Source organism: Calypte anna, chromosome 5 (genome assembly GCF_003957555.1).
Source record: "Calypte anna isolate BGI_N300 chromosome 5, bCalAnn1_v1.p, whole genome shotgun sequence".
In the NCBI taxonomy this organism is placed as follows: Eukaryota; Metazoa; Chordata; class Aves; order Apodiformes; family Trochilidae; genus Calypte; species Calypte anna.
In genome coordinates this window covers 2,060,244-2,081,334 of record NC_044250.1, presented here as the reverse complement: position 1 = coordinate 2,081,334, position 21,091 = coordinate 2,060,244, and the positions used below count along the sequence as shown (strand labels likewise).

Genomic DNA, 21,091 nt, shown 5'->3' with positions numbered 1-21,091 from the left:
AGCGATCCCTGAGGGAAGCAGCGATCCTGTGAGGAGCAGCGATCCCTGTGAGGAGCAGCGATCCCTGTGAGGAGCAGCGATCCCTGAGGGAAGCAGAGATCCCTGTGAGGAGCAGCGATCCCTGAGGGAAGCAGCGATCCTGTGAGGAGCAGCGATCCCTGTGAGGAGCAGCGATCCCTGTGAGGAGCAGCGATCCCTGAGGGAAGCAGAGATCCCTGTGAGGAGCAGCGATCCCTGTGGGAAGCAGTGATCCCTGTGAGGAGCAGCGATCCCCTGGGTGCCCTTTCCAGTCAGGGGCAGCCATGTCGGGGGGGAGGATTCACACGGCCAAACCGGCGCCTTTAATAAACGCACCGTCGAGACTCTGATCTGTGTCTGTTTCCTTAATCCCTCTGCAGCTTTACCGTGTGGAAAAATACCTTTATAAAGATTAAAATAAAATAATTTATATATATACGCACCCATCCGCAGCGCAGGCGAACGGCGCCGGCAGCCTCGGGGCCCTCCATCGGCGAGCGGCGCGCGCGTGCCCCGCCCTCCCGCCCGCCTCATGCCTCACGCACGCGGGTTGTCGCGAGCCGGCGGGAAGGTGGCTGCTGCCTGAGGAGACGGCACCGGGCGGGACGGGACGGGACAGGACGGGGGAAAGGGCGGTGAGGGGAAGGTCCGAGCACCCCTGCAGCCATGCAGCGCCGGAAAGTGGATAACCGCATTCGGGTGCTGATCGAGAACGGGGTAGCGGAGCGGCAGCGGGCCCTCTTCGTGGTTGTCGGTGACCGCGGCAAGGATCAGGTAGCGTATCTCGGCGGGCGGAGGCAGCTCACCCCGTTTGCGGGGCGGGAGGGGAAGTGCTGATCTTGGACAGAGTCTTCGAAGCCGGTACCGGGTCTGTAATTCCCCCGGTACCGGTTTGTTACTCAGTAAATGCGGAGTTAAAGCCCGGCGGGGATGAGGCAGAGCGATGGCGTCTGTGAGGCGGCGCGGAGGCGCCAGGGGGGGCTGGGGAGACTTCGTCCCTCAGCATCTCCTGTGTCAGAAGCTGCTGAACGTTGAATAAAAGCGAGTACAGGCAAACAGGAGTCATTTTTTTTTAACCGAGGCAAGATATGTTTAGTTTTCTGAGTAGCGTGATGTTTTTTTCCTGTCAGTGGTGTTGTGTCAGGGTTTTGCTCTCGAGCGGTGTGTTAGGTACCAGCATCCCCACTCGGACTGGACCTGCCTGGTAACGTTTTGTGAAATAAATTAACCACTAAACTCGTTTCTCTTCAGAGACTCCAGACTTGAGGTTTTTGAGTGGAAAGGGAGAACAGCACTGCAAGGCTGTAGTGTTTTAGGATAAGTCAATTCTGTTAGCTGCAGTTTCTAAGGGAAGTAAGACAAGGTAGTTACTCAAATAAAAAAAAAAAACCCAAACACTTGGGAAATAATGAGCTGATCGGGTGGCAGTAGAATAAAGTTGTCATTAACTAACTTTGAAAGTGGATGGGTCAATTCTGCACATCCTGATGAGCTGGATTCCAAAGCAGCATGTGAGTGGGCTGACTGAATGAAGAGGCTCCACAGGAGTGAGATGGGCTGACAGACCCACTGAAGAATTAAAGTTGAAAATGAAATCTCTGTAAATGGCAGAAGAAGTCTGAAATACGTTGTGTTAATCTATACTAAGTGACAAATACCAGGAACTGTATTTAGCAAAAAATAATCACCTTGACTTTGTGCAATTGCTAGCAGCTCTGCCAAAGAGGAGTGCTGAGGAAATGATAGATGTAATAAGGTGTCTTCAATGTCATGCAGCCCTGGAGAAGTCATAGACTCACAAAGCTGTGTGAAAAGGAGTAAAACATTCACATGTCAAGGGATCCCTCTGTTTTGCACATGGATGCTTGGTAGAAGACAGCTGTAAAATCCAGTATAGAAAAGCATTTTGCTCTTTAACATTGTGAGTATGGCTGTTCAGCAAGGTTTCTGTGTTTTGGCAGGTGGTTATACTTCATCACATGTTGTCTAAAGCAACTGTAAAGGCCAGACCCTCTGTGCTATGGTGTTACAAAAAGGAGCTGGGCTTTAGCAGGTAAGATACCACTTGTGTCTTCTGCTGTGGTTGCTGCTCTCTGTGAAGGAAAAGCTCTGTCACTGACCTGCTGAGTGTAGGTGTCACGATTCAGTTGTAAAGAGATACAGGATTAGTTCTTGGAGGAGCTACAGGAAGGTTGGTTTTCCAGAACTGAAGTTTGGTTTCCATAATACAGTTGACACGAGCACTGGGTGCTTCTGGTTTCTTTCTGTAGCTCTAACATTAAATCTGTTGTTCTGGACCAGTCTTTCTCACACCTTTTTAGCTTCAAAAGGCCAAAACTTTTCATTCCTTAGAAATTTAGCCTTAGAAATATTTAGGACTGAATGCAGATTAAGCATTATAATTGCTTCATTTTGAAGAAGTGTTTAAAATTCTCAGATTTGTGTGTGTACTGACAGATGGCACACAAAGTCGGGAAGGAAATGTTGCCTGAAACTGCATAATTCCAACCAAATAGTTTCAGAACCAGCTGGTTCTGTGTGATACCCACCCCACTGGGCTCAGGGCACATGGGAACATATTGTAAAAGCAGCTGTTGTGGTCCAAAATTTTTTTCCTTGGAGGCTGAGTCTGACTTCCAGCTACAACTTGTAACGTAAGCCTGAATGCACAGAAGTGCATTTCCAAGAAAAAACTTTTTCCAAGAAAACTTATGTATAATTTTGTTCTTCAGCCACCGGAAGAAGAGGATGAGGCAGCTACAGAAGAAGATTAAAAGTGGGACTTTGAACATAAGGGATGATGATCCTTTTGAGTTATTTATTGCAGCTACAAATATTCGCTACTGCTATTACAATGAAACTCATAAGATTCTTGGTAACACTTTTGGCATGTGTGTTCTTCAGGTAAGGAGTTAAACTTCTGAATTAAAAAGGACATTTTAGGAGTGTCTATTCTTTCAGTTTCAATGCTGCAGGAACAATGTTTGTTGCTTCTGTTGCTTCAATGATGTAAGGGCTTAGGGATGTTTTACAAGTTTTCTGAGGGTGAGATAGAATGGTAGAATTTTAATGGGACACTAATGCAAATGTCAAGTGCAAAGTAAGCTTTTGGAAGTAATGTTTTTAGGTTTTTTTCTTTTAGTAGGTGTTGTAATGATGAGTTCTAGGCAACTTTAAAGTTTTATTTATTTCCTAGGATTTTGAAGCCTTGACTCCAAACCTGCTGGCTAGAACTGTTGAAACAGTAGAAGGGGGTGGAATTGTGGTGATTCTCCTGAGAACTATGAACTCACTGAAGCAGCTCTATACCATGACCATGGTACGTTTGAATAAGTAAGAAAATTGTGGAAAATATTGATGGGAAATGTACATTTTTTAACAAGGATTTGGAAAACGTGGATATTTCACAACAAATAGAAAAACAGAATCCTGTCTGGGATGTGGTTTTGATGGAAAGGGAGAGTCTAAAAAAAAAAAAGAAAAGTTGGATTGTCCCATGAGTAACAATCTTGTCAGTGTCACTGTTACTGTTACTGCTTTCCATTCTCCAGATTTACTTTTTCTTGTTTCAGGATGTTCACTCTCGGTACAGAACAGAGGCTCACCAGGATGTTGTAGGACGGTTTAACGAGAGGTAAGTTACTAAGTGTGTGAAGGATCTTCACTTCTTTTGTTCCAAGAAAAGCATCTGGGACAATGTGGTGTGCTCATACTAGGAAAGCATTAGGTTTGCAATGGAATTCCATGCAGTTTCCATGAACTGTTTTGGAAATGAATACATTTGATGGTTGCAAGAATTAAATACAAAATTTTGGCAAAAATTATGTACAGAATTTCTCGGTGTGCTGTAGTCTGTGTGGTTTTACAAGTGTCTTGTAAAAGTGTTTTCTTTGCTTTTGTGGTATAGAATAAGCAGTTCTTACTGAGTGACTGAGCCCTGGCTCTAGGCATGGGCAGTTTGCAGGATTTATTCTTTAGTGTGCTGGTGGTGATGTGATGTCAGAAATTAAAAGGATTAATAAGCCAGCACTGACTGCAGTCTTTGAGGTTCAGTGCTCATCATAATTGCTGTGTATTCAAATCTTACACTTCCATGTCCCTGCCTCCTGTTTAAATTCTCTCTTGGGAGATTGTCTTTATTTGGCATTTTTCTTTGGAGAAATCCTGTTAAGTCTGTTTTCTGTAGATCATCCTGATTTTATGGTAGGAGGCACATTGCCATCTGTAACATGCCATAGTTCAGCTACAAGCAGCTGTGGCTGTAAATACTGTATCTGGGTTTAGAAAAGAGTTTATATTAACTACCAAAATCCATTTGTGTTGCTGATGTTTTTATGGAGCTGCCTTTGTTTGACTGCTCAGGTTCATTCTGTCTCTGGCCTCCTGCAAGAACTGCATGGTCATCGATGATCAGCTGAATATTTTGCCCATCTCCAGTCATGTTGCAAACATCACACCAGTTCCACCACAGTCCCAGGTCAGTAAGCAATGTCAGCTGCTTTTCCTTGGGAGGAATTGATCTGAGTTGGCCACAGGATTTTGAAGTTTGTAAAAGAGGAAGCTTTTCTTTCATTCTGATTTATGTCAAGTAATGGTCTCATGGAAAGAAAGCAGAAAGTTCTGCAAAAATTGTAGCATGAAAAGCTGTCTTTCCTTTTATTTTTTTTCTGTCACAGCTTTCTCTGCCTAATAAAAGGTACTGGAAGACATCTCCAAGGTATGATTGTCCCAAAGTGTCCTTTACTAATCCCATTGTGGTAAATCCTGTGCTTACAGGAAGACAGCCTTCGGCCACAGGACTTGGAGCTGAAAGAACTGAAGGAGAGCTTGCAGGACACACAGCCTGTAGGAGTTTTGGTGGATGGCTGTAAAACTCTGGATCAGGTTGGTGTGATGTTTAAGTGTGAGGTACTCAGTCCTTGACAGGCCACCTTAGGTATTGATGTTTGCATTTCATCTTGCACGTGTGTCTCATCTCAAGTTGCACCAAGGGAGGTTTAAATTGGATATTAGGAAAAAAAATTGCTTTACTGATTGCTGATCTGTGCTTCAACCTGAGTAATGTCAAAAACTCAGTGGACCAGGATTACCACTTCTTGCACTGTCTTTGGTCTGAGTTTTAATGTTTGGCTTTCCCATCTTGTCTTTCTCTTCCTGTTTTAGCAAAGCAGACATACTCGTGAGAAGTCTGGGAGCAATTTAAGCACAAATTGATTTTTGTTTTCTATTTTCTTTTAACCACCAGGCAAAAGCAGTTCTGAAATTCATTGAAGCCATTTCTGAGAAGACTCTGCGGAGCACTGTGGCATTGACAGCAGCCAGGGGACGTGGTAAATCTGCTGCTTTGGGACTGGCTATTGCTGGAGCAGTAGCTTTTGGGTGAGTGATCCATCCTCCCCATCTCCCAGACTTTATTTGTATCCATGAGTTTAAAAAAAAAACACATACCACACACACCAAAGGTCAAGGTTTATAATAATAAGAAAACCTCAGTCTTTAAAAATCAAAATAATTGTGCATAAAAGAGTGAGATAAGTGCCTAAATGAATCTGTTGTATTTTGGTTCATAGGTAAAATCAACCCCTTCTATAAAGAAAACATTCTTCTTAGTATTCTTAGTATGTATATATAAAATTTGTTAGAAAAAGTCTTAAACTCTTGGTTTACTTTTCTTTGCAGTTACTCCAATATCTTTGTAACATCTCCAAGTCCTGATAACCTTCACACTCTTTTTGAGTTCATATTTAAAGGCTTTGATGCCCTGCAGTATGAGGTAAGGAGGGCAGGGTGTTTTACAATACTTTAACAGAATTCCTGGTTAGGAGGGATTTTGTATCTCATCTGTGATTTTTGTTTACATGTATTGACTACCAGCCTTTTTAACATTGTGCTGCAAAAATGAATCATAATTTGTTCTCTGTTTTTAAGTTGGGAAAATCAGTTTCTTTGTGAAGTAGTTTTTAACGTAAGTAAATAATTTGTCATTTCTCAGACCTCTTAAGCTTTTAAGAACTTTTAACTAGAATCTGAAATAAAAATGTATTGTTAGCAAGCATATTTTGATGATTATAACAAAATTTTTTTAGATCTTGGCTTGTGCTTGCTGTTGAACAATGTTTTTTTTTCAGGAACACCTGGACTATGAAATTGTTCAGTCTTTAAATCCAGAGTTTAACAAGGCTGTTGTCAGAGTGAATGTGTTCAAGGAGCACAGACAGACCATTCAGGTCAGGAGCTTCTTTTGCACTCTTCCCTTTATGCTTTTTGTTGGCCTTACCAATGCTGCAATTGTTTTGATTTGAAGCATCTTTATTTAGTGGAATTTGTTACTGTCCTGATTGATTTTACTTTAAAGCAGACACTTTTTTCTGGTGACTCTTTCATAAAATATCTTATTTCTTTCTGAGTAACTTGCATATTACAAAGCTCCCTTGGTAATTGCATGTGAGTTTCTTCTTGAGACAAAAGCAAAGGCAAGTGAAAGAAACAGTGAAGGAAGAGCATATATTTCTAGTGAATAGATTTCCTTTCTCTATATCAGTCTCTGCAGATAAATTTGTGTGGAAATGTGCAAAACAAAACGTGTGATCCAGTCCTTGTGGGGATAACATGAACCCTCTCCTGACTGTTTTCATGTCTCAGTCTCTGGCTTGATGGTCTTGGAGAACAAGGACAACAAAAAGTTTTTTCAGGGCTCCAGCTTTGCCAACTCTGACATTTCGTTCATTTCCAGACAAGCTTTTGTTGAACTGACAGTATTGTCTCATTCCTTGCAGTACATACACCCTGCTGATTCTGTGAAACTGGGGCAAGCTGAACTTGTTGTGATTGATGAAGCTGCTGCCATCCCTCTGCCCCTGGTGAAAAACCTGCTGGGGCCTTATCTGGTTTTCATGGCCTCTACAATCAATGGGTAAGGCTTCAGCAGCAACTCTCTGCCTGGGAAATCAGTTGTGCAAGTGCTGGTGGACTATTTCTTATCTACAGTACAAAAGTTTTAATTCCACACTATTACATCATGATAATTCTTGATCTGTCATGGAACTCTCCCTGGAATAACCAGGAGTCAGTACTTGAACTTGCTCTTTTTTGTTTGGTTCCACTGTGGATTTATTAAGTGTTTGACTTGCACCTTTTGTGTTCTGCTGCAAGGAGCAAATGTATAAACAGGGTTCTGCAGTCTGCATGAAGGACACAATATCATCTTCTTTCCAATGTAGAAGGAAGGAGGAATATGGAGGAAAAATTGAGGAAATATGTCTAAGAAAGTGACAGGTTGGGCTGCCATGTCCTGCATGCTCAACAACATCAGAAGGCAGTGATTCTCACAGATGGTTGAGACCCTCAAAAGCCTGAGAAGAGCACATAGCTCTGGATGGCAACCTAATTCTGTTCTGGAGCTTTCCCATGGCTAAGGGCTGATATTTGGTTATTTGCTGCAGACTTTGGTTTTCTGCTTTTCAGGTATGAGGGCACTGGTCGGTCACTGTCTCTGAAGCTCATTCAGCAGCTCCGTCAACAGAGTGCACAATCCCAAGTCTCCATGACAGCAGAGAACAAATCTACAGCTACAGCAAAACTTGCCTCAGGTACTGCACTGTGCTCTGCTCTGTGGTGTCTAACCTTCATCTCTGGTGCTGACTGTGGGTATCCCCTGTGTCCTCCAGCTGTAGGAGGGTAGTGGTATGGGAAAGTAAAGAAACTGTTTTTTCCTCATGATTTTCAGATGTAGAGGTTTTTAAGGGATGAAAGCTATGCAAGTAATGATTTTATAATCTCATGGGAGGTCTTCAAAAGACACTGGTCCTACTGGATTCTTTGCTAGCTGTAACTTCCAACAGGAGATGTTCTTCCCCGCTATTTGCAGCTCGTACGTTGCATGAAGTCTCCCTCCATGAATCAATCAGATATGCCCCTGGTGACCCAGTTGAAAAGTGGCTGAATGATCTCCTGTGTTTGGACTGTCTCAACATCACTAGAATTATCTCTGGCTGCCCACTGCCTGAGACTTGTGACCTGTATCCTTACCCAGATGTTGTACTCTGATCAAAATATATTGCTTTCAGGTGAAGGAGCCTTTTCCAAACTGATTACTAATGGGTTCTGCAGCTAATGTGATAACCTCAGCACTTGATCTTTTATTAAGACCATAATTCTGGATTTAAGCTCTTACCACTATTTTACAAGACCAGTGGTGTGTGTTACCAGGACACTACCAGACTCCAGCTTTACTTCAGGGACAATCCTAAGGAAGGGTTGAATACCTTTGTCAACAGGTTTAGCTTTGCAGCTGAAGGGTGTGAAAGCTGTGAACACTGACCAAAGTCAACTATTCCAGTACACTGAGCTGTAAAGTCATAAGAGCACAAGCTAGTTTGTAGCCCAACAGTATTAGTTCTAAACCAACAAGGAACTTTTTTTCTGGTTTCCAAGGAAATTGTTTCCTTAACTCCTCTGTTTAGATACTACGTCAATAGAGACACACTTTTTTGTTACCACAAAGCATCAGAAGTTTTTCTGCAGAGACTGATGGCCCTTTATGTGGCTTCACACTACAAGGTAAAGCTTGTGCTACTTCTGTCAAAATTTCAGGTGGGAATTTTGTGGAAAGACCAGTGCTTGGTAGGACAGCAGAATTGTCCTCATTGAGGTTTTCTGAACAGCTTCAGTTGCTTCTTGTTGCATACAGGTGGGTATTCTTCCTTCTCTGAGAAGACCTCTGCCTTCATCTTGACTGAATATGCTGGGTTTAGAGATACCTGGAATATTTTTATCTTGAGAAATTCTGGAGACTAAATTCTAGATGAGCCTACAGTCATTTCAAAGTAGTTTCAGTGATGAACCTCTTTTGCAGTTCTCTTTACTGTATGCTTGTAGCCTTAAGTTAGCCAAAAGAGTAGCTCCATTGCACTTCTGAAGGAGTAATCATTCATCTCAAGGTTGAAGACCATGGGTGACTTGTAAATGTAAGTGGTGAAGTCCATAATTACTGAAGTACAGTAAAAATCTGACATTTAGAAAGATATTTAAGTTTTGGTAGACTAAGACATAAGTAGCTATATAAAAATAGAATGCTCAGTGCCATGCATATTAGAGCAAGAGGTTTCATTTGTGAAAAACAGATGCTGTCTGGTAGTGTAAAAGCCATGAGCTGGCCTACAGGCTTCTTCATCCATCAGTATTGTACTGTTCCCAAGTTTCTTAATAACCCTAAATTCAGAAGATGGAGTCTTGCTTAGAGGTCACCTACTAGCATTACACCAGACTTTCAAGTTCTTCTAATTCTTCAACTTTCTGGCTGTCTTTATCCTCCAGAACTCACCCAATGATCTCCAGATGCTATCTGATGCACCTGCCCATCATCTTTTTTGCCTTTTGCCACCTGTTCCACCTACCCAGAATTCATTACCAGAAGTCCTTGCTGTTGTGCAGGTAAGAGAGCAGCACACACCTAGCGAACTGTTCAGTGGAGCAGCATGTGTTTGATTCTGCTGTAGTAGAGTGACTGTAGGAGAAAACACTTTTTCTCCATGACTCTTCTTTTACCTTCTCTGCCAGGTGTGCTTGGAGGGAGAGATCTCTCGCCAGTCTATCATGAACAGCCTTTCTAGGGGAAAAAAAGCTTCAGGTGATCTTATTCCTTGGACCATTTCAGAGCAGGTGAATAATTCAGCTGTGTCCCAAAACCCAGGATAAATTTCAGTGATATTTCTTAGAGTACTCATCTGAGTTCTTTAAATTGACTTTTGTCTCTTTTGCAGTTCCAAGATCCAGACTTTGGGAGCCTTTCTGGAGGGCGTGTTGTTCGTATTGCGGTTCATCCGGATTATCAGGGGGTAAAGTATTTTGGAACCCAGTTATTGTGAGGAGTCAGCAGTGGTGCCATGAGAATGGCTGCACAGGCAGAGCTGAAGAACAAGAGAACATTTCAGTTGCTCCAGTTTTTAGCATTTTAAGCTTGGGTCTGAGCCAGAGGTAGTAACAGATTTAGGTCAGCCACTAAGAAATGGTCAGATGCCACAGCAGGCTGGGAGACACTGCTCTCCTCAGGCTGGGTGGCAAACCAGTGCTCCTGTCATTGTCCTCTCAGTACATCGTGGCAGCACTGTAGCATGCCAACACCCCAGGCTGCAGTAAACAATAAGGATCCAGTGATATTTTTTATGAGATTTCCAAATGCTCATGTTGGCTTTTGGCATGTTCTGTGTCAGAGCTAAACACCAAGAATTATTACACACTCCTCAACTACCAACTGGGCTCTTACTGGGATTTTGGACACTCTGTAGTGTCCTGTCCATGGAGCTGCTATGTAGCACAGAAAATGAGTTTTTGCAGTGACTGAGTGATCTCTGCACTGATGATTGTTAATTTGTAAGGGGAGATTTTTGTTGCTCTATCTAAAAAACTAGATAAATCTTTTTTACTTACAGTGTGTTGTTCCTATTTCACAGATGGGTTATGGCAGCAGAGCTCTGACTTTACTACAGATGTACTATGAAGGCAAATTCCCAAGTTTGGAAGAAAAAACAATTCAAAAGCCCCAAGAAATTACAACTGTAAGCAGTGAGGTATGGAGCTCAGTACATGTTTTGCATTCTCTGTTTTTCACAGTAAGTCTTGATAGTAATTTTCCTCATTCAGGAAGAAATACTCATGTTTATTTATTATAGAGATTAAGATACTTAATTTGCAGATTTCTGTGAGAAATGCTACTAACCCATTTCTACTTTCTTTTTCAGACTGTTAGTTTACTAGAAGAGGTTGTGAAACCTCGGAAGGATTTGCCTCCTTTACTTCTCAAACTGAGTGAGAGACAAGCTGAAAACCTGGACTATCTAGGGGTATCTTATGGCCTGACACCAAGGTTACTCAAGTAAGACATTATTCTCCTTGCTAGTTACATCCAGTGCAAAAATACAACTAGATAAAAGATATATTTTGTAATATATATTCTCAAAAATCTATAGATAATGTATAGATAGAGTTGGCTAGAGATATAGACATAGATATTTTAGCCCTTGGACATTCTCTTTATCTCCACACTTGGTTTCACTTGGTTTCTAAAGCCAAGTTTCTCTTTTCCTTTTCCCCAGGTTTTGGAAACGTGCTGGATTTGTGCCAGTCTACCTGAGGCAGACACCAGTAAGTAGTGTACATTTTCTGAATGAAATCCAGGCCTATGGAAATCACTGGACATCTTTCCAATAGCTTCTGAGAGATGTCATGTGGGCAGGGAAGTTTTATGAGGCTGCATTTGGGATTTATTTTCTGTTTGTTGTTTTTTTTTTTCCTTAGGGCCCATAGTTATCTAAAAGAGTAGTTTTAGGGTTGTGGATGTGGTTTTTTAAGTAGCTTACACTTCAAAATCAGATTAAAGGTGCAGCTGTTGAGGGTTCTTAATGTGATCACTGGTAAAATATGCAAGTGGCCCTTGAGCTGCCTGCTATTGTTTTTCAAGGTGTTTACAGAAGAGAGCACTAGGACTTGTAGTACTTCTGGAGAGAATCATTTGTTTGTCTTGTGTAATTTTTCTTTTGCTTTTCTGGCTCTTGAGCTGTAGCTGGAATTTGCAGTGCTGGTGACTGCTGGTTACCTCAAGAAGCAAAAATCTGGGATTTACCAAATTCTGGAAGTTCGTAGGTTTTACAGTAGGTAGTGGTGATCAGGAGTGATTGATACATGAGCTGTTGGTGTTGATTTAGAAGATCTTTGCCTTCTTCAGCTGAGATTCATGGGGATGATGGGGAATGTATTTTATTTCTTAGAACGACCTGACAGGTGAGCATTCCTGCATCATGCTGAAGATGCTGAATGAAGAGGAGACTGAACAGGAGCCTTGGCTTACTGCCTTCTGGAAAGGTAACTTCAATTTTGCCAACCCTAGAAGAATTTTCTGGGATCTTCATTCCAGAAGTCCACAGGAATAATTTATTTTATCATCTTGTCCTGTAGATTTTAGGAGACGTTTCCTTTCTCTGCTTTCCTACCAGTTCAGCACATTCTCTCCCTCTTTGGCATTGAATATTCTACAGAACAAAAATATCAAACAGCCACCACAGCCACGTGAGTACCCTGGCTCCCCCCTTTCACTTAGGTTGCAATTTAAAGTCTATGTTTATGTTGATCAGAGTTCTCAAATACATTACATGATCTGAAGTGCCCTGAATTGCTGTGAGTTACCATTTTCTGTTCAGTTATCCAGAAAAAAATGCATATATTTCTCAGTAAAAGTTAAGAGGATATTTTCTGCCACTGAAAACAGGTAGTGATGGTTTTTTTGGTGTGGTTTTATTAGTTTTTTTCTTGCTTTTTATCATCAAAGATTTAAGTAACCCAAAATTAGAAGGCTCTTGACTCTAACAGCTAAATGCATGACAAAACACCTTCCAAATCCAGTATGGAGTTAAATGGGAAGCCTGGAACATCAGGGGTCAGTAGGCAGAGCAGCTTGCTCAGGATCTTAGGAAGAATTGTCAATAGAAATTTGGAAATTGGAATCTTATGTCTTTCTAAGAGAGAGGCATTTGTTTAACTGCATGTTGTTGGGCACAGCCCAGCCTTTGGCTGTGGGAAACACACAGGGAGTATAAAAAAGAAATCAGACAAGACAGTTCCAGCAGTCACTTCTGGCTTAAAAGCAAATTGCTGTTTTCTCAGTATGCCTGACAGAAGAGAATCCTCTTGAGAGAGCTGGGTAATCTGTGTCTTGTGGGTATTTAGTGTCTGTCTTGGTGAAAGAGTTTTGATTGCAGCTACAAGGGAACAAAGCTCTTCAACAGCAAAACCAGTGTAAGGCAGTTTAAAACTGGGCAAACTGTGTTTCTCAGCCCTCACTGTTTTCACTCTCTGTCATCTTTGAGTTGACACAGGAGTCTGTTTTGACAGTTGCAATGTTCTTCATGTGGATGTCTGTCTGTCTGAAAAGACTTTGAGTAACCAAGCCAGTCTGAGTAGCAGTGAGTTGAATTCTGAAGTGAACCTGTGGGGTAGCTGCTGGCCAGGACTCAGTGATTTGAAAAGGAACTGCTGAAGTGCTGACATCCTGGATAGCTCTGAAGAGCAGCCTTGGCATTGTCTTTCTGCTCTATCCATCAGCCATCAGCCGTGCTGAACTGGAATCAGTTTTCATCCCATATGACCTGAAGAGGTTAGAGATGTACTCCCGTAACATGGTGGACTATCACCTCATCATGGACATGGTACCTACCATTGCCAGGATGTTTTTTCTCAACCAGATGGGGGATATCTCTCTCTCTGCTGCACAGTCGGTATGTATCCCTGTGGGAACAAGCCATGCTTCACCTCTCATTATAGATACATTTGGAATAGTTTCCTGTTTATGTCATCTTTAAAAGAAAAAAAGTCTTTACTTCAGCTAATTGCTCCTTTTGCAGTCCTCTTCATGATTCTTCCTGCTTGTAGTGTTCTTCCACCTGTAGTGTTTGCTGTGAATAAGATTTGTAGGGATTGTATTCTGTTGTTTATTCAGTGAAGCACTCCATGTATTTATAATATGAAATGTGGATTCAAAACCCCTCAGTATCTTCTTGCTCTTGAACTGTACTTGATGAGAAAAGTATTCATCTGTACCCAGTATGGAGTGGCACCTGCCATCAGCAGAACAATTGAAATGTCCTCATTTCTGAGCAAAGCTTCAGCTCATACCAGATAAACCTCGTGTAGGGTGTGTGGAGGGTATTGTGTACGTGCTTTAAAAGTCCCTATAACTGAAATGTTTGTCATTTCCTCAGGCACTGTTTCTAGGAATTGGCCTGCAGCATAAATCTCTGGACCAGCTGGAAAAGGAGTTAGAGCTGCCCAGCAGTCAGCTGATGGGCCTCTTCAACAGAATCATCCGCAAAGTTGTCCAGGTAACAGCACCTGACAAGCTCTGTGTTGGTTGTCTTGTCCAGAGGGTAATTCCCACACTGAGCACTAAAAGCTGAATCAGAACTGAGCATCTTTATCATGTCCCAAATAGTTGCCTGTGAGCTTCTTTGTAAGCTGGAAAAAACCAGGTATTTATGGCAATAGTTCATATACTCTTCTCCCAAACAATAGTGCTTGTGAGATGTGTTTAAATTATGAAATGTCCTGACCAAAACACTAAGCAACACAACCCATGTTCCCAGCTGAGCCTGAGCCACTGCTTTGGTGGAATCTCAACTTTTCTTCCAAAGAAACTTTTTCCAATGTCATTTAGAGGTAGACTTGATCTCCAGTGAAATAATTGGAAAATTTTGGATCTGGTTTCCTTTTCCTCTGATGTTTGTGATAAAGTGAGTAATGTGATGGCAAGGATACTGCCAAGTGCTTGCAATTGCTTGCTGTGTCTGGGGCCTCTGATTCTCAAAGTTTGGGATACAGTAGCAAAGCTGCTGCAGTCTGCCATAGGTTGTTCATTGGAGAGGTGATTTGCTCAACATAACACCCTTATAAATTATATCAAAGAAAATAACACATAAAAAGATAAATACACATCTTTTTGCTGCAAATGGTAATCAAATGATGCTGTATTAATAAACTATGTTGTAAACTACTGGTTCTCTGCATTTATAAATGATACTGAGTGATGACTGGTGTTAGTTGCATCATTTTTATACAAACTGTATGTAATTATGCCTTCAGGAAGCAGCCTTGAGCTTTTTCTTTCAGTATGATGGAATGCATGCATCAGAAATGAACAACTGCCTGCTAATGTTTGCAAGATTAGAAGGGTTTCTTGGGGACAGACAGGATTTTTTACTTATTTAAGTAAAAAATTAAAAACTTATTTACTTAAGCAGTAATCTAGAAGAAACATCAGCAAGTCTTACAAGTGTTGGCTTATTTAATTTACAGTTGTTCAACACAGTCCAGGAAAAAGCTGTGGAGGAGCAGATGGTGGCAACAAAGGACATTGTCATGGAGCCAACACTGAAATCTTTAAATGACGATTTGGTAATTATCAACTTTCTTCTTCATACATATGTAAACAATTCATGGAGTTCCCTTGGGTGTAGAAGCCTTGTAATCTAAATATTCTTGGCTGGAAAGAATTCCATGTCAGGTTTGTCACTTTATGCCAATTAAAACCTGACAGCTTTTACATGCTTGTAGTTGTGCTTTGTTCATCTGCAAGATAGATTTTTCTCTGAATGTACTGAGATCTTCTTGGAGTTATATATTGCAGGTGTATTTATACAAATAACAATGCAATTATATAAAACAGAGAAGCTTTTCAGGATTGTCTGGTGTTTGTTTTAGGGGTTGTACTTCTCTTTCAGTGGGAAAGGTGTTTTCCTTGCATTACATGGTCACTGTTGCACTTAGAACTCAATGCATCTGTTGTGCTGTTGTAGGAAGAAGCTGCAAAGGAATTCCAGGAAAAACACAAGCAAGAAGTGGGGAAACTGAAGGAAATGGACCTTACACAGTAAGGATTTCTCTCTATGAGTCTCAGTTGCAGTTTTCCTCTGGTATCTGACATCAGGTTCAATTCTCAGCTCTGCCCCAGTGCCTCTGGAGCATATTCTTCATTTACATCTCATCTCTTTGGCCACTTAAATGGTAAAATTAATCATGGCAGTAGCTCTTACTGTGTGTCAGTCTTGAACCTGGCTGTGTACAGCATGGGTATTATGTGAGTTCTGTAATATGGAGTAATAAAGCAAGCTGGCTGGCTGTGGACTGTTCCTAATTTTACAGTTTCCTGCTTCTAGCTAGAGTCACTGGTTTCCTTAAATCAGGATACCTGGTCCTCTTGTCTGCTGTCCAGCTAGTTGGAGTGGAACTCAAGTGAAAATAGTACCTAGCTAATTTTTAATACTCTCTTCTTTACCCCAAAACAACCCAACATCCAAACAAACCCCAAACCAACAGAAAAAAACCAACCAGAGCTGCTTTTACCAACTGCAGTGTGTGTGGATGCCTTTTAACTGCTGTAAAGCTGGACAAAGTGTAGGATACTGAGCTGCTGAACCAGCAATTTACTTGAAGTGTCAGCAGGTGTCTCTTTTTGTGGACCAACAGGAGTTACATCAGGCCACTGATTCTCTCCCTTCTCTCTCTTCCTCCCACTTTCTGTCTTATAAATTCTGTTCACTGTACTGACATTGTAAAAAAGTTGTTTGGGTTCTAGATTAATCTGTGTTAATCTGAGAAAAGGGATGAAAGCTTCTCTGAATCTTTGGTTATTGTGTATGAAGGAAGGACAAAAATGGATGGGATTAGAAGTGCAAGTTGGTCATGTTAGGAAACCAATATACTAAGAATTTTTAGAAGTTTTAATTCAGTGTAAACCATTGATAGTGTTACATGCCTGTTTGTCATCTTTGACCACATTGCCTTTTTTTTTCACTCAGAATAAATTTCTGTTCTCCTCCATGAGGAGAGAGAAATAAATATCTAATTTGGACACTTTTCAATACAGGTTATAGAAAACTAATGGAAGAGCCAGAGCTGTTTGATTTGAAAGGATTTTGCCCAGTATTGTTCAGCCTTGTATGAACAAAGACTGATCTATTGTAGAGCTCAAAGAACTTGAGGTGGAGAGCAACTACTCTGCAACCAGTTAAATTTGTATGCAATTTCCAGGGCATTTGAACACCCAGACAAGGGCACAAAACATGAGCTTATTTGAATAGCAATTGTCTTAATTTCTTTTTTCAAAAGAAAGCTGCAGTTCTTCAGTTTTTCCCAGACTGGTGTAGGAAAAGCTGTAGCATTCAAGCTTACTGCTGGTCCAAAAGCAGCTGCTAATTGAGCTATGTTCTATTACAAGCCATTGCTTTTTGCATCCTCTTTGTTTACCACCACAAGCTTTTATAAAATAATCTGTGTAGAGAATATAGATCTGGTTATGGTTGTCAGGTTTAAAGCTGCAGTGGTTGAGGGTCTATCTTTTAAAAAAATCTAGTTGACAGAGGAGAAGTGCCCAGCACTGCTATGGGAAGTATAACCTTTGTGGCCTTATTTTTTGCTTTCATAACAGACTTACTCTGCTCAGCACTCTGCTTGTCTCGTGAGAGGCTTTCACAGAACAGTTCTGTGATGTTTACAATAGGGTCTCCTGAGAGAACTTCATTCAGCACTGACCAGCTTTGGATGGAGACAATTGTTGGTTGCTGTTGACCTAGTTTGGACTGAGCCTGCTGACAGAGTCGTGATGAACCATTGTATCCCTTTGCCAGTCTAGTGCTGTCCATATTTCCAAATTTTGCTGTGGTTGGGTGCTGTTGCAGTGTTTGTAGCAGAGTGTGTGCCTAACAATATTATCACCTTCTGTGTTTTTGCTTTCTGCTAGCAATTTTACTTGGATTTTCCTTTACTTTTTTTTTTCACTTAGATATATTATCCGGGGTGATGATGAAGAATGGAATGAGGTGCTGAGCAAAGCAGGACAGAACGCTTCCATCGTCAGTTTGAAAAGGTTAAGGAAGTTTAAATACTCCTCAGAGGGGTCTCTGGTCTTTCTTTCTGGCTTAATTACAATATTTTTCAAAAGAGTGAAGCTGAAGGGTTAAACACTGATGAACTGGAAGTAGTGTCCTTGATAGATTCTCAGTTTTCCTGGAGAAATCAGAGTGGGAGAACCTGAGAGCTCTACTCATTGGTTCCTCTAATGGCAAGACTGCTGCTGAGAATTCCCTGCTGCTCTTTAGTCCTCTCTTTGTGTAACTCAGTTGTTTATTGAGCCTTTTTTCTCTTAACATGGTTAAGTCCTGGTCCTGGTCACACAGACCTTGGTACTTTGTCTCCCTTGGGTCACTTGTAAAGAACTCATTCCTCAGATGTGTCCCATTTGCATTGGGAGCTAACCCTGGGTGGGAGCCTGTGAAAATCCCATTGGAGAAAATGCAAAGTCAGGGAAGAAAAATTCTTTCAAATGTGAGCTTGAGCCTGCAAAATATTGAGTCTGTGTTTCTGCAGTTCCTTTTCATCCATCTTTTTTCTTTTACCTTGCCCAGCATGGAGTCTTTCCTCATCTTTTCCTTGGGGATTTATAGTTGAGACTTGCCCACTTGCTTATTTCCCCTTCCTGGGGTGCCTGACAGCTGAAGTAATTATGTGATCTCTATTTTCACCTTTTGTATATTCATGTTCTGTTTCATGAATGCTGGAAGCTGTGAGTTTTCAGAAGCCTGACAGGAATGAGAGAGTCTTGTCAGTGCTTTATAAAGATTTGGGCTCTGTCACGTTTGCTCTAATCTGCATCTAGTGCAGGAACAAAATTGAATACTGTCAGCAGTGAGGTTTTTTTCTAGGTACTTAACTTCCAGGTGCTCTATAGGAATTTCCTTTAGGACACATAACTTGCAGTCTTGAAAAGCAACAGCAAGAGCCAAAAATCAAGATCTTGTGGGATTCAAATTAGTCAGAAAATCTGAAGACAACTGGAAAATCTAGGTCATACTCTTGTTTGTGCTGTCCTTTAGCACCAGTTTAAATGCCCCAAGAAACTGGAAGTCTCACAACCACATTTCTATGTAGACCCTCACCTCCCCTTTTATAACAAATTTCCCAGCTGCATGGGGAGATATGGTATTTTTAACAGATATTTTGTTCCTGTTTGCCAGTGAGAAGAGAAAATTAGAAACAGCAAAAGGACCCAAGCAACAGAAGAAATTTAAGAAGACTAAAGATGTGAGGCAGAAGAAGTGGAAGAAATGACTTAAAAGCCAATCAGTGAACTCGAATTAAGAAGTGATGGGTCTGTACATAAGAAGTACTGTTCTTTTAAATCAAAAGACTTTATTTGGGGGGGGAGGGAGGAAAGAGGTGGAGGGAAGGAAAAGTCTTAGAGTCATTTTTAAAGTGTTTGTATTCTGGGAAGTACAGTGACACTGCCAGGAGACTGTCTATGAGGACTTTTTATGAAGTGTGACTGCAGAGCTTGAGCAAGCACTGGGCAACACACCGGGATATTCTGAGGGTGCTTTAGGAGCTACAGACTTTCCATTCGAAGATCAATCTGTAAAATTTCCCACATCTTAATGGTTGGTGTCTTTATTAAAAAAAAAAAAAAAAAAAAAAAGAGTTTGGACAACAAAGGATAGAAATGTGACTACCTTTTAGCATTGCAGCACATGCTGGTATCTGCAGCTACTGGCTCAGCAGTCCTACCACTCCTGTGTAGCTTGAGGGAGTTTTTGGTGTGAATGACAAGTGGCTTGTTATTTGGGGCTGGCTGTTCAGTGGGCACTGTGTTGTCCATTCAGCCTCCTGATGTGGTCCTTGCTCTCAGGAGTTCAGGGGATACAATGAACATTTCTCTTTTGGAAAGCAGCCCATAGTCCTTACTGACTGTGCTCCTCAAGCAGCTGTAATAAAAGCAGCTCTTTTGCATTCACACTTGCTTACAAGGTCTCAGCATTCCCATAGCTCAGCAAGTTACATTTCCTACTTCTGAAGCAGAGTTAGCTCAAAAGGTGCTGGGGAAGCTGCTTTGGCCATTTTGTCTCCCTGCTGGCCTACAGCTGCTGCTTGACTTGGGTGGAAAGTTTGGTGTTAAGGTCACTGGGAAATGAGCACAATCATACTGACACCTGGACTTAGTCAGCTCATGGAGTTCAGGGACAGCTGAGCAGGCAAGCACTGAACTCCCCAGCCCTGCTACTGTCAGTAAATGTGTGCCAGCCTGGAGCTGGACTGTCTGTGACTGCAGTACTCTTGTTCTCCAGAGGCTTCAAAACCAAGACAAACTGTCCCAAACCAGTGCCCTGGGTGCATTGTCTGGATGTCCCAGCTTCACACCCTAGAGTTTTAGAACAGAGAAGCTGAACCTACAGCTGACACACAGCTGCATCTTATTTACTTGTAGAGCTCACAGCTCCTTTTTCCAGCAAATCCTTGAAGAAACAGTTTCTTCCTAGGCCCTTCCCCAGGGCTCTCCATGAGTACTTCTGGTTAGCAGACCACCAGACAGTCAGTGACAAGGGCACATCCCCCTCCTGAGGGAGCTGAGACTGGAGATCTGCATCTGCAGCCCTTAAAGGCTTGAGGAGGGGCCTGTTGTCACCCAGCTGTGGGACAGAGCAGCACTGCAGATGAGGAGGTGGCTGGCTGCCCTGAAAGAAGCTGTGGAAGGAGCAGACACAGAAGGTGGGAAGTGTGAGGCTCTTCACAGCTGCCTGAGAAGTCCTCAGAAAAAAAGGTGAGTGTGAATTCTCTCTGGTTTTGCTGTTGTGATTGTTAAAAATTGAGGTGAGGACCAACAACCCTTGGCTGAATGTGCTGCTGTCATTTGATCCTGAGAGACAACCAAGTTGTACTGCAGGAGGGGATGTTAGAACAGGCTGAGGCAGGATGGGCCTCAGTGAGGGCTGGAGCTCTTTCAGGGGATGCTTCCCAGCCAGGAAAGAGGAAAACAGCTCTGGGAAACAGGAGCAGTGTGGTGAATGCTGGGCCTGGAGGTTGTTCTGTAGCCCAGTGGCTCTGCAGCTTCAAACCCACATTTCCCTTGGATGCCTCTGGGACTGTGGCTTTCCAGTATCTTGTTTAGCTCAATGCAGAACCCTCCTGAGATGGTCACATTTGTCTGAGGAATGGTTATTGTAGTAAAAGTGGGTTTTATGGACTGTCCCTAACTGGTTACATCCTTCAGCCATTAGAGGAAGGGATGGCAAAGATGTGCTTGAAGTGGTGGTCAGGTATGAAACTGGTAACCAGTGGCTGCTGACTGAGTGCCCCCTACATGTGCTCTGCTTGGCACGACTCAGCTATGGTTTCACAAACTGCAAGTCAAAGCTTTAAACACTTCTGGAGTCCTTTTAAAGCATGTTGAAACTCAGCTCTAGTAAAGCAGCAGCAATTATTTCAGATTCTCTAACCTGTGCAGATTGCTGGATTTGCTCACCCAGCTGGTAGTGTTTTACTTGCTCTGGATCTCACTAATGGGTGACAGTATCAGAAGGCTTTTTTTTAATTGCATATTATTTCTTGTGCTAAGAAAATGCTGATTGAACTTGATGAAAATGTAGGATGGTGGACATTACAATGCATGTCCCAGGAGGGCTGTTAAACTGGAGTTCTACCAATAGGTTCAAAAGTAAGGTTTAAGAGAAGTTTTATTACAGAACACTCCTGTGCTGTT

The 21,091-nt window shown here is 41.9% G+C and overlaps 1 protein-coding gene across 1 annotated transcript; it reads left to right on the top strand.

Moving 5' to 3' along the window:
* Positions 1-540: 540 nt before the first annotated feature.
* On the top strand, positions 541-19,100 carry NAT10 (N-acetyltransferase 10). The gene is made up of 28 exons (XM_008498320.2): positions 541-792; positions 1,980-2,071; positions 2,751-2,922; positions 3,215-3,337; positions 3,591-3,652; positions 4,381-4,495; positions 4,795-4,902; positions 5,264-5,397; positions 5,698-5,791; positions 6,147-6,245; positions 6,795-6,931; positions 7,483-7,607; positions 7,886-8,036; positions 8,481-8,577; positions 9,334-9,450; positions 9,577-9,678; positions 9,780-9,854; positions 10,470-10,586; positions 10,758-10,891; positions 11,112-11,160; positions 11,784-11,877; positions 11,971-12,081; positions 13,114-13,286; positions 13,770-13,889; positions 14,860-14,958; positions 15,360-15,433; positions 17,345-17,428; positions 18,576-19,100. Exons 1-28 carry the CDS (start codon positions 685-687, stop codon positions 18,667-18,669), a joined length of 3,060 nt encoding a protein of 1,019 aa, XP_008496542.2. The 5' UTR covers positions 541-684; the 3' UTR covers positions 18,670-19,100.
* The last annotated feature ends 1,991 nt before the right edge of the window (positions 19,101-21,091 follow it).